The sequence below is a fragment of the Oncorhynchus masou genome, chromosome 24 (assembly GCF_036934945.1).
Source record: "Oncorhynchus masou masou isolate Uvic2021 chromosome 24, UVic_Omas_1.1, whole genome shotgun sequence".
In the NCBI taxonomy this organism is placed as follows: domain Eukaryota; kingdom Metazoa; phylum Chordata; class Actinopteri; order Salmoniformes; family Salmonidae; genus Oncorhynchus; species Oncorhynchus masou.
This window is the reverse complement of record NC_088235.1, coordinates 68,031,680-68,044,646: the sequence shown is the minus strand read 5'-3', so window position 1 is coordinate 68,044,646 and position 12,967 is coordinate 68,031,680. Positions and strand designations below refer to the sequence as shown.

At 43.2% G+C, this 12,967-nt stretch overlaps 1 protein-coding gene across 2 annotated transcripts in view; it reads right to left on the bottom strand.

Annotated features, from left to right (window-relative positions):
* LOC135512522 (nuclear receptor subfamily 5 group A member 2) overlaps positions 1 to 12,967 on the bottom strand; it is a 101,038-nt gene that overhangs the window by 49,959 nt on the left and 38,112 nt on the right. For both annotated transcript variants that reach the window (XM_064934630.1, XM_064934631.1), the window contains one exon: positions 858 to 977. In XM_064934630.1, the coding sequence (XP_064790702.1) occupies positions 858 to 977 (120 nt within the window). The remainder of the gene's footprint in view (positions 1 to 857; positions 978 to 12,967) is intronic.

Sequence of the window (12,967 nt, the reverse complement as noted above, 5' to 3'; positions counted from 1 at the left end):
ACATGAACTCACACACAACAACTTCAACTTTCTGACCACTAATTATTGGAGTTCATTCGGAGAACCACTCGTGTCCCTCCTCTCACAACATCTTCTTTTCCAAATCACGTCAGTAAAGCTCATCTACAGTACGTCTGTAACTGTAAACAAAGGTAAAAACAACACTCCCTAACTCCACTCAGACCCTCCTTGCTTCGCCTCAATAGTAATGCCCCCATCTATTGTTGGAGAACATTTTGTTGAAGAGCAACGTTTTGGAAACACCGCCCCATCAATAATTAAGCGTGCTCGTCTTGCTGACAGGCGTGCCGGGCGTTCAGAGCCATATTCATAACGAGCAATTTCATTCCTCTTTCCCTCTCTCTTTATCTCCCTCTCTCTGTCTCTCGCTCTCTCTCTGTCAGTGGAGAAAAAGACTGAGGAATCACAGGTCCACTCTGTGTTGAGAGCCTCGTCAGGAGCCTCAGGCATCGGCCCTTGCCGGCTCCTCGGGGGCCCCGCAAAGGTAAATCATCATAGGCTTTTTTTTCTACAGCTATGACTCTACCGGCATGCTTAACCAAGCGCTTTATTTATTCGCTGTTTGGAGTCTTTGCTTGATGCAAAATAATAAAAAATAAATAAATTGAAAATGTTTAATTGATTATTCTGGTCACATTAGCTTATACCTATAAGCGTAATCTATTTTTAATGGAGCGGTGACTGCGCGGGGGCCGGCTTGGTCGATAGTGCTTTAAAGGGTGTTGATGTGCTCGTGCTGAGTGGCTGATGAGGTCTATGGGGAGGGTGTGGAGAGAAGGGGAGGGGCGTGTGGGGCAGGAAGGGGTTGGTGGAATTGGGGGAGTCAGGTGACTTACCTGCTGGCCGGTGACCAATAGGATGGAGCCTTCCTTGGCGTGCATCACCTGACGGAAGATGTGGTCGAGGATGAGGAGCTCGCTCCAACAGTTCTGGAGGAGCTTCATTTGGTCATCCACCTGATTGTGACAAAAAGGTAGAGAAATAGAAGATGAGGTCAGTTGTTGATGCTAATGCTAATGTATGTGCACAGCTCATGCTATCCTAATGTGTCATGCTACATATGTTTCCCCTCTGAATAAAAAGGATACATAACGATGAATAAAAAAAGGTTAAAGATTTACGATGCTGCATTATTCTCTTGGTGAAAAGTTTTTGGGTGAAGCTTTACCACTTTTATGGTTTGACAAGTAGACACATCTTGGGGTAGATTGACTCGTATTGATTACTATTCCACAGGTGGAGGAAGACAACTTCACACGATACTGTAGTTTCACATAGCCTCCCCCTTCCCCGTCTGAACACAACCACACCACTACTTTCTCATGTGAACTTAGCAACACCACGCTCTCTCAAAAAGCCCAGGAACGTCCCTGTTTGACAGCATTACTGGTTAGCTGTTTGCCCTGGACTACCAGTGGCTGAGGGATTTCTCCATTCCCAGTGATTAAGTAGTGAGTTTCTAGCAACACTGCGGCCGTGACTCCCATTCCGGTGGCTGACGCACGCCAAAGGGGAGTCTGATACACTGCAACAACCATCCATTGTGAACTCCTGCAACTTCCCAGGTCTCACTATGTTAATCATTACACACTGTAGCCACACACATAGAAAGGCCACATTCAGAAGAGAAAGAATGAGGAAAAAGACAGGGAGAACCTCTCTCAACCCCTCCTTTTTTCCCCCGACAAAAAAAGTGTCACATTCGATACTATTTATCTGACTTGCGGAATGATGTGGCTTCGCGAAATTCTTCGGTATGTGTTGTTCTGGTGAAATGTGCTTTGCCTGAGTCTGAGAAAATCCTTGGGTTGACAGTAACAATCTGTGACGCTGCACTCGAAAACGTCAATGAGAATTAGAGAAGAATGTGTAAATCGATGGTGTAAACTACCTCACTAACAGGTATGGTACAACTGACGGAGAAAGGAATGCTATTATCCATACTGGAACTTTTACTTTGTTATATATTTTTTTTATTAACCCCTCTTCGGAGGACAAATATCTTTTTGTTTTTCTACAGATTTTGTGCTACATATACACTACCAGTCAAAAGTTTTAGAACACTTACTCATTCAAGAAGTTGTCTTTATTTTTATTATTTTCTACATTGTAGAATAATAGTGAAGACATCAACACTATGAAATAACACATATGGAATCATGTATTAACCACAAAAGGGTTAAACAAATTAAAATATATTTTAGATTTGAGATTATTCAAATAGCCACCCTTTGCCTTGATGACAACTTTGCACACTCTTGGCATTCTCTCAACCAGCTTCATGAGGTAGTCATCTGGAATGCAGTTCAATTAACAGGTGTGCCTTGTTCAAAGTTAATTTGTGGAATTTCTTTCCTTCTTAATGTTTGAACCAATCAGTTGTGTTGTGACAATGTAAAGAAGATAGCCCTATTTGGTAAAAGACCAAGTCCATATTATGGCAAGAACAGCTCAAATAAGCAAAGACAAACAACACTCCATCATTACTTTAAGACATGAAGGTTAGTCAATATGGAAATTTTGAAGAACTTTGAAAGTTTCTTCAAGTGCAGTTGCAAAAACCATCAAGCGCTATGCTGCAACTGGCTCTCATGAGGAGCACCACAGGATTGGAAGACCCAGAGTTACCTCTGCTGCAGAGGATGAGTTCATTAGAGTTACCAGCCTCAGATATTGCAGCCCAAATAAATGCTTCACAGAGTTCAAGTAACAGACACATCTTAGCATCAGCTGTTCAGAAGAGACTGTGTGAATCAGGACTTCATGGTCGAATTGCTGCAAAGAAACCACTACTAAAGGACACCAATAATAAGAAGTGACTTGGTTGGACCAAGAAACACAAGCAATGGACATTAGACTGGTGGAAGTTTGTCCTCCAAATTGGAGATTTTTGGTTCCAAATGCCGTGTCTTTGTGAGACACAGTGTGGGTGAACGGATGATCTCTGCATGTGTATTTCCAATCGTAAAGCATGGAGGAGGAGGTGTGATGGTGTGGGGGTGCTTTGCTGGTGACACTGTCTTTAGAATTCAAGGCACACTTAACCAGCATGGCTACCACAGCATTCTGCAGCGATACGCCATCCCATCTGGTCTGGGCTTAGTGGGCCTATAATTTGTTTTCCAATAGGACAATGACCCAAACACCTCCAGACTGTGTAAGGGCTATTTTACTAAGGAGAGTGATGGAGTGCTGCATCAGATGACCTGGCCTCCACAATCCCTCGACCTCAACCAAATTGAGATGGTTTGGGATGAGTCGGACCGCAGAATGAAGAAAAAGCAGCCAACAAGTGCTCAGCATATGTGGGAACTCCTTCAAGACTGTTGGAAAATGCATTCCAGGTGAAACTGATTGAAAGAATGCCAAGAGTGTGCAAAGCTTCATCAAGGCAGAGGGTGGCTATTTGTTGAACACTTTTTTGGTTGCTACATGATTCCCTATGTACAGTATTAGTTCATAGTGTTGTAGTCTTCACTATTTTCTACAATGTAGAAAATAGTAAACATTTTGACCCTTGAATGAGTAGGTGTTCTAAAACGTTTGACCGGTAGTGTATGTACATTTTACATATGCATTTTACATACACATTTGACATACCTGGTACTTTTATGTATATAAAGCAGTCACATAACAATAATACATTACCAAACATAATCTCTTTAATCCCAACCCTCAGCCGCTCTCAGCCCATCCCAGCTATCACCATAGACCACCCTAGTTTGGTTTCCATGTGCCATATATTTTTCAATAGTGCTGTGATATTTTATATATCATTTTTAACCTTTCTAATCATATCGTACAGATTGAGCTAAAGATGAAAACCTTTCCTACGAGTATTATTATATTATTTATTGTAACTTTGTAAAAGAGGCCATTTGTTTCAATCGAAGCGCTGTGATATCACTGAGCTAACAGATGTCTACTGTACGTGAAATGCTTTATTACTTTGAATGACAGTGTGGTAGTTTCAGCACAACTGTTTTTGGCGTTGATTGTTTTGACTGCATAGGGGTTGTTTTATTCTCCACCTAGTCATAACAATGGCAGTATCACTGAGCGTTCGCTTGGTGGTGCCGGGTCATGGAACTTCATAGTCGAGACTCAAACCGGGTCTGTCTGTGTCTCAAACCCAGGAACGCTGACATGATTTGTCTCATTCCTCTTTTTATCAAAATGAAATACAACAAAGCCGCTGTGACCATTACCACAACTTCTGAAAGTTGGGTGAACTCCCTTTCTTTCCTCTTTTTTTTCTCTCATCCTTCCTTTCTGTGGGGTGGGTGACCAGAGGCGACATGTGAGAGCAAAATTCAAATGCCATCATTAAAACCATCAGAAAGCGAGGGAGGGCGTGAGGGAGGCGATGGTGAACGAGTGTCCTCCTTACTGTACTTTAACCCCCCCACACTCCCCCCATCCCTGTCTTCGTCTCAAAGCCTCAGCATTAGTAGTAAAATACCCTCTCAGAGAGAGAGTGAGATTGAACGAGAGAGAGATAGATGGAGCGAGAGAGTCTAAGAGAGAGGTGGTGGAGTGGGATGTGCAGCGAGACCTCGCTCTTCAAAGCAGGCCTGTCAAGGGCCCCGGCGAGCGTCGGGGTCCTCATCAAAGGGAGCCGTCCTCACGCTGCCTGCCTGGCAGCATCACTCCCGACAGAGCTGGGTCATCAAAAGGGGACAAGGGGAGATGAGGGGAACATGAGGTGGGAGCAGGAGACACCCGCACAGCAACCGAGACAGGACGAGCACAGTGAGGCGGGGAGAGAGATTGCCGACCCTTTAAGTGCCAGTGACACTGGCTGTTTTCCTGACAAGATTTTCCTTTACACTGTCACATGGTTGAACACGACAGGCCCTGGATTTCACAAATCCATCTGTCTGTCCACTGAGATACTTGGTGGTCTGACAAAAGGGAGGGGATTGTTCGACTATCTCTGCCTTTTATGTATTCTGTTCACAGTATGATTGCTTGTGAACAGGAATATACGTGTTGTAAATAAAAAAAAGTATGCAGCCAAAGCCAAGCCAACAGAACAGAATGTGATCTTAGACAATGAGGTTTATTGAGTAAATGGTCTAATAAAGTTTCAATTGATGTTAGGCCTATAGTTTGTTGAACTATATGGGAGCAATACAACTGTCTGGTTAATAATTATCATACCAAGTAGTCATGGAAACTGTGGATAACATGGACGATAGGCAGTCAGTTGCTAACCACGATCAATGTACTACTTCATTAAAAAGATTCCAACCTTTCCTGATGACCAAACCCTTACAATTGAGACTTCTTGGCGTTATCTAGTAATTTTACGTTAGTAGAATCAAGCTTCATTCCACTGCAGAAAACAGACATCACAATTACATCATCAATACTAAACAACTGACCACTATTACTCAAAGTAGTATATTTAAATACCGGTTTCATTGTGAACAATTTTTTCAATTTGAGCACCATTATTTCTATATAGCCTACACTTTCTCACTCTGAACTTCTAAACGCAAGTGAGGTGGGTGTGGCTTCATGACAATGATCACAAGAGCAGCTGCTCACCGATTTAATGGCTCCAATGCAGTTGCACCTCTGACACCGCCAAAACATCCGCTATGCGGGTGTCTGCTATCGCCGGTAAACACTTGATCTGATTTCATTTAGGCCTTAAACTACCTATCGCTTTCTATGGTTTGACTTGAACCCGCCAAGCAATAAGTGATCTATCCTTGAAATCATGAAACAGTCATGACAAAGGCTTTAGCATGTTCGCTTTGGGTTTGGCATTGATAGTGGTTGAATAGCCCCCTTAAGAAGAGTATTATACCTCTGATAGGCCCAAACTATGTTCAAACAGACATTTAAGGCTATTTTCAAGGTGTTCTTTCTCTATACTTTAATATCATCACTGCTTTTTTCTTATTTTCAAAAAGGAACTTCTCTCAGTACATATTCTCCCAGAAACCAATTTAACACCTTCATGACCATTGAGGTGAGGACATCAATGTCCAGATCAATCGCTTTGCCCATAGCTTTTGTTCAAAACCACAAGCGCAGATTAATGTTTTCTACTTCACACACAGAGAGAGAGAGAGAGAGAGAATAATAGGGGGAGTGAGATAGAGAAAGAATAAGAGGGGGAGTGAGATAGAGAGAGAATAAGAGGGGGAGTGAGATAGAGAAAGAATAAAAGGGGGAGTGAGATAGAGAAAGAATAAGAGGGGGAGTGAGATAGAGAGAGAATAAAAGGGGGAGTGAGATAGAGAAAGAATAAAAGGGGGAGTGAGATAGACAAAGAATAAGAGGGGGAGTGAGATAGAGAGAGAATAAAAGGGGGAGTGAGATAGAGAAAGAATAAGAGGGGGAGTGAGATAGAGAAAGAATAAAAGGGGGAGTGAGATAGAGAAAGAATAAGAGGGGGAGTGAGATAGAGAGAGAATAAAAGGGGAGTGAGATAGAGAAAGAATAAGAGGGGGAGTGAGATAGAGAAAGAATAAAAGGGGGAGTGAAATAGAGAAAGAATAAGAGGGGGAGTGAGATAGAGAAAGAATAAGAGGGGGAGTGAGATAGAGAAAGAATAAAAGGGGGAGTGAAATAGAGAAAGAATAAGAGGGGGAGTGAGATAGAGAAAGAATAAGAGGGGGAGTGAGATAGAGAAAGAATAAGAGGGGGAGTGAGATAGAGAGAGAATAAGAGGGGGAGTGAGATAGAGAAAGAATAAGAGGGGGAGTGAGATAGAGAGAGAGAGGACTTAAGGGTTTAGAGAAAATAAAATACAGTGATTAAGAAAATAACATTTCCCCCATTTTTCGGGAATGTAAATTCATTGGGAATGGTGTTTTTGGAGAACCCAACAGTAATATGTATTCATCTTCCCCTGCTAAGAAGAGGTCACTGATAATGTTGATAATAGTCTGGAGTCAAAACTGGCAAATGTGTCAAAGCGTGTTATTTTTTATTTTTTCCTTCATCCTTTTTTTGGGCTGTTTTTGGTCGAGTGCCACAAGCATTGTTAAGCGTGGTGGGTATCGCGGCCTAACGAGGGTACACAGCTGGATCTGATTTTAATAAGTAGCTCCATTTTTGATGTGGCCTAATGAACAGATTAATAGAATCTCCTTCAGTGCTCCTTAATGAACAGAGTGAATTGCATTATTTTTGCCCACGAACGCAGCGACTTCACATCCAAAATTACATTTACATAAAGCAAGATGCGCATCTGATTTCCCTCTCTTTCTCACTACTTCTCTCTGCCCTTTTTTCCCTCCTACTAGCTGGATGTGTATCAATGTTCTCTCTGAGAACTACAGGTGAGGTTTGAAGTTCACTTCAATGAGGGGACTCTCGAGCATGGCATCGTTTGAGTTCTCTTCTGTTGGCATCTGTTCGTCTGGTGGCGAACAGGCCTTGTGCATGGTACTATTCACTTGGGGATAGGAATTAATCACCTAGAGTAGGTTCCACTCTTCTCAGGCTGTTACTCAGCCTGCTTCACTTCAAAACACATTCTAACCTAGACATACAGTACTTAGGTGTAGGTGTTTAGATTTGGGTTTCGTTTGTAAAGCATTTTTCTTAACCATGGAGAAAGCCATTCCCAAATGTAATATAATCGATAGTGACTGTAAGGGAGAGGGGGATACCTAGTCAGCTAACAACTGAATGCATTCACCTGAAACGTGTCTTGATATTTACAAGAAAAAGTAATGTGACACCTTATTTTGCACACTACCAATAACGCTTTAAAACAATATAAAAGAAACAACACACAAAAGAGTGGTTTAATAATCATATAATTGTAATGTCCATTCTAGTAATTATTTTCCTATGGTAATAATGAAAGGGCAAAATAGCCTAAGTGAGTGAGTAAATCCCTGGGATGTGCTAAGTATGTGACCTAGGGGGAGCCAGCCAGCTAGTTTCTCCCGAGAGACAGGGCCTATTTAATCTCTCCTATCTATGATCCTGTGGAAATATCCCAGTCTGTTTATCATGGCACAGCCTCTGTTTGGGCCTCGGCCTATCCCCTGCTGTGGCTAATGGTGATAAGCATGCTGGGAAAATCCTTGGGCCTTATGTGGGCCGCATGTATGTGGGTGTATGTAAGTGGGTGCGATGACACAGAAATGCTTTTCAGCTAGAAAGGGAATTTATATATACAGTATATACAGTATATACAGTATATACAGTAAATATACAAAAGTATGTGGACAGCCCTTCAAATTAGTGGATTCGGATATTTTAGCCACACCCGTTGTTGACAGGTGTATAAAATTGAGCACACAGCCATGCAATCTCCATAGTCAAACATTGGCAGTAGAATGGCCTTACTGAAGAGCTCAGTGACATTCAACGTGGCACCATCATAGGTTGCCACCCTTCCAACAGTTCGTCATATTTCTGCCCTGCTAGGGCTGCTCCGGTCAACTGTAAGTGCTGTTATTGTGAAGTGAAACTGTCTTGGAGCAACAACGGCGAAGTGGTAGGCCACACAGAATGGGACCGGTGAGCGCGTAAAAATCATCTGTCCTCAGTTGCAACACTCCCTACCGAACTAACTCTGAGGCTAGTGTTTGCGGCCTTCTAAAGTAGGACAGTTTTATTGCTTCTTTAATCAGGGCAACAGTTTTCAGCTGTGCTAACATAATTGCAAAATGGTTTTCTAATGATCAATTAGCCTTTTAAAATGATAAACATGGATTAGCTAACACAACGTGCCATTGGAACAAAGGTGGTGGTTGCTGATAATGGTCCTCTGTACACCTATGTAGATGTTCCATTAAAAAATCAGTAGTTTCAAGCTGCAATAGTCATTTACAACATGAATAATGTTTCCATGGTATTTCTGATCAATTTGCTGTTATTTTAATGGACAAAAAATAGCTTTTCTTTCAAAAACAAGGACATTTCTAAGTGACCTGAAACTTTTGAACGGTAGTGTATATGTTTTGATTTCCACATACACCAGATGGGTGGAGTGAAATGTGTTATTTTACAGGGTCAGCCATACCGTGGTAGTACAATGCCCCTGGAGCAAATTAGGGTTAAAGGGACATTTACAAAAAAAATCCACTTCATATTCATCATCTCCAGCACCACTCCAACACCCTGTGCTCTGACCTCTTTCTCCCCTCTCTCTCCAGATGAAATCTCGCTTCTTGTGACGGCCGGCCGCCCAACAACCTGCCCGCTTGACCCTATCCCCTCCTCTCTTCTCCAGACCATTTCCGGGGACCTTCTCCCTTACCTCACCTCGCTCATCAACTCATCCCTGACCGCTGGCTACGTCCCTTCCGTCTTCAAGAGAGCGAGAGTTGCACCCCTTCTGAAAAAACCTACACTCGATCCCTCCGATGTCAACAACTACAGACCAGTATCCCTTCTTTCTTTTCTCTCCAAAACTCTTGAACGTGCCGTCCTTGGCCAGCTCTCCCACTATCTCTCTCAGAATGACCTTCTTGATCCAAATCAGTCAGGTTTCAAGACTAGTCATTCAACTGAGACTGCTCTTCTCTGTATCACGGAGGCGCTCCGCACTGCTAAAGCTAACTCTCTCTCCTCTGCTCTCATCCTTCTAGACCTATCGGCTGCCTTCGATACTGTGAACCATCAGATCCTCCTCTCCACCCTCTCCGAGTTGGGCATCTCCGGCGCGGCCCACGCTTGGATTGCGTCCTACCTGACAGGTCGCTCCTACCAGGTGGCGTGGCGAGAATCTGTCTCCTCGCCACGCGCTCTCACCGCTGGTGTCCCCCAGGGCTCTGTTCTAGGCCCTCTCCTATTCTCGCTATACACCAAGTCACTTGGCTCTGTCATAACCTCACATGGTCTCTCCTATCATTGCTATGCAGACGACACACAATTAATCTTCTCCTTTCCCCCTTCTGATGACCAGGTGGCGAATCGCATCTCTGCATGTCTGGCAGACATATCAGTGTGGATGACGGATCACCACCTCAAGCTGAACCTCGGCAAGACGGAGCTGCTCTTCCTCCCGGGGAAGGACTGCCCGTTCCATGATCTCGCCATCACGGTTGACAACTCCATTGTGTCCTCCTCCCAGAGCGCTAAGAACCTTGGCGTGATCCTGGACAACACCCTGTCGTTCTCAACCAACATCATGGCGGTGGCCCGTTCCTGTAGGTTCATGCTCTACAACATCCGCAGAGTACAACCCTGCCTCACACAGGAAGCGGCGCAGGTCCTAATCCAGGCACTTGTCATCTCCCGTCTGGATTACTGCAACTCGCTGTTGGCTGGGCTCCCTGCCTGTGCCATTAAACCCCTACAACTCATCCAGAACGCCGCAGCCCGTCTGGTGTTCAACCTTCCCAAGTTCTCTCACGTCACCCCGCTCCTCCGCTCTCTCCACTGGCTTCCAGTTGAAGCTCGCATCCGCTACAAGACCATGGTGCTTGCCTACGGAGCTGTGAGGGGAACGGCACCGCAGTACCTCCAGGCTCTGATCAGGCCCTACACCCAAGCAAGGGCACTGCGTTCATCCACCTCTGGCCTGCTCGCCTCCCTACCATTGAGGAAGTACAGTTCCCGCTCAGCCCAGTCAAAACTGTTCGCTGCTCTGGCCCCCAATGGTGGAACAAACTCCCTCACGACGCCAGGACAGCGGAGTCAATCACCACCTTCCGGAGACACCTGAAACCCCACCTCTTCAAGGAATACCTAGGATAAGATAAGTAATCCTTCTCACCACCCCCCCCCCCTTAATGATTTAGATGCACTATTGTAAAGTGGCTGTTCCACTGGATGTCAGAAGGTGAATTCACCAATTTGTAAGTCGCTCTGGATAAGAGCGTCTGCTAAATGACTTAAATGTAAATGTAAATGTAATGTGAAAATGGCACATTTCTATGTTTTGAGGAAGAAAAGATTGAGGAAGATACTTTTTTCCAATGACATCATTGGTGTGCATCATGTGATTCTAACCAATTATGAGTAGGCGTTGCCGACTAATTGTCTACTAATTGGTTGATGATGTCATTGGAAACGCTTATCTTCATTTTTATATGACAGAACACGTATCTTCATCTATCTTTTTCTACTATAAAACAGAAAAATGCAATTTTCACATATGTTGAGGTTGGGATGGTGCTGGATCTGATGAAGTTGACATTTGTTCTGTTCCGTACAGTCAGTTTGTATCTGAAGCATTCTGTGAAGTTGATTCTCAGTCATTGGCAACTGCTTCTGATTCTATGTCTTTCTGTCTGACCATTCTAGTCTTGCTGCCAGACCAGTCAGTCTAGTGTGGATTAGAGGGGGGCTAATGGTAGGTAGAACACATATGCTTGAACTTTTTTCTCCGTCTTGCACCTGTTTAGAAGTTAGATCTAGATTTTATATCAAGTAACTTGGCCAATGTATGCAGGCCTATCCCCTGACCACACAGAAACCCTATACAGATATTATGTCTCTAAACAGCAATAGAAATACCAATGTCCAAACTAAGCCTATACAATGAGCCAGAGAAATGATAACTCATCCTCCCTCAGACTGTTTTTTTTAGCCTTCACACAATATCAACAGAGGAGCATTTTCTCTATACCATGGAAAACCGCAGAACATTCATATTGAAGTGGACTTTTTACAAGGCAAAGAGTTAAGTATAAATATATGCATAGATATATATATATATATATATATAAATAAATACATATACAGTTGAAGTCGGAAGTTTACATACACTTAGGTTGGAGTCATTAAAACTTGTTTTTCAACCACTCCACAAATTTCTTGTTAACAAACTATAGTTTTGGCAAGTCGGTTAGGACATCTACTTTGTGCATGACACAAGTAATTGTGCATGACACAATTCCAACAATTGTTTACAGACAGATTATTTCACAATTCCAGTGGGTCAGAAGTTTACATACACTAAGTTGACTGTGCCTTTAAAACAGCTTGGAAAATTCCAGAAAATGAAGTCATGGCTTTAGAAGCTTCTGGTAGGCTAATTGACATAATTTGAGTCAATTGGAGGTGTACCTGTGGATATATTTCAAGGCCTACCTTCAAACTCAGTGCCTCTTTGCTTTACATCATGGGGAAATCAAAAGAAATAAGCCAAGACCTCAGAACAGTCTGGTTCATCCTTGGGAGCAATTTCCAAACACCTGAAAGTACCACGTTCATCTGTACAAACAATAGTACACAAGTATTACACACCATGGGACCATGCAGCCGTCATACTGCTCAGGAAGGAGATGTCTTCTGTCTCCTAGATATGAACGCACTTTGGTGCGAAAAGTATTGTAAAGTGGCTGTTCCACTGGATGTCAGAAGGTGAATTCACCAATTTGTAAGTCGCTCTGGATAAGAGCGTCTGCTAAATGACTTAAATGTAATGTAATGTAAAAGTGCAAATCAATCCCAGAACAACAGCAAAGGACCTTGTGAAGATGCTTGAGGAAACAGGTACAAAAGTATCTATATCCACAGTAAAACGAGTCCTATATCAACGTAACCTGAAAGGCTGTTCAGCAAGGAAGAATCCTCAGCTCCAAAACCACCATAAAAAAGCCAGACTACAGTTTGCAACTGCATATGGGGACAAATATCATACTATTTTGGAGAAATGTCCTCTGGTCTGATGAAACAAAAATAGAACTGTTTGGCCATAATGACCATCGTTGCGTTTGGAGGAAAAAGGGGGAGGCTTGCAAGCCGAAGAACATCATCCCAACTGTTAAGCACGGAGGTGGCAGCATCATGTTGTGGGGGTGCTTTACTGCAGGAGGGACTGGTGCACTTCACAAAATAGATGGCATCATAAGGTAGGAAAGTAATGTGGATATATTGAAGCAACATCTCAAGACATCAGTCAGGAAGTTAAAGCTTGGTTGCAAATGGGTCTTCCAAATGGACAATGACCCCAAGCATACTTCCAAAGGTGTGGAAAATGGCTTAAGGACAACAAAGTCAAGGTATTGGAGTGGCC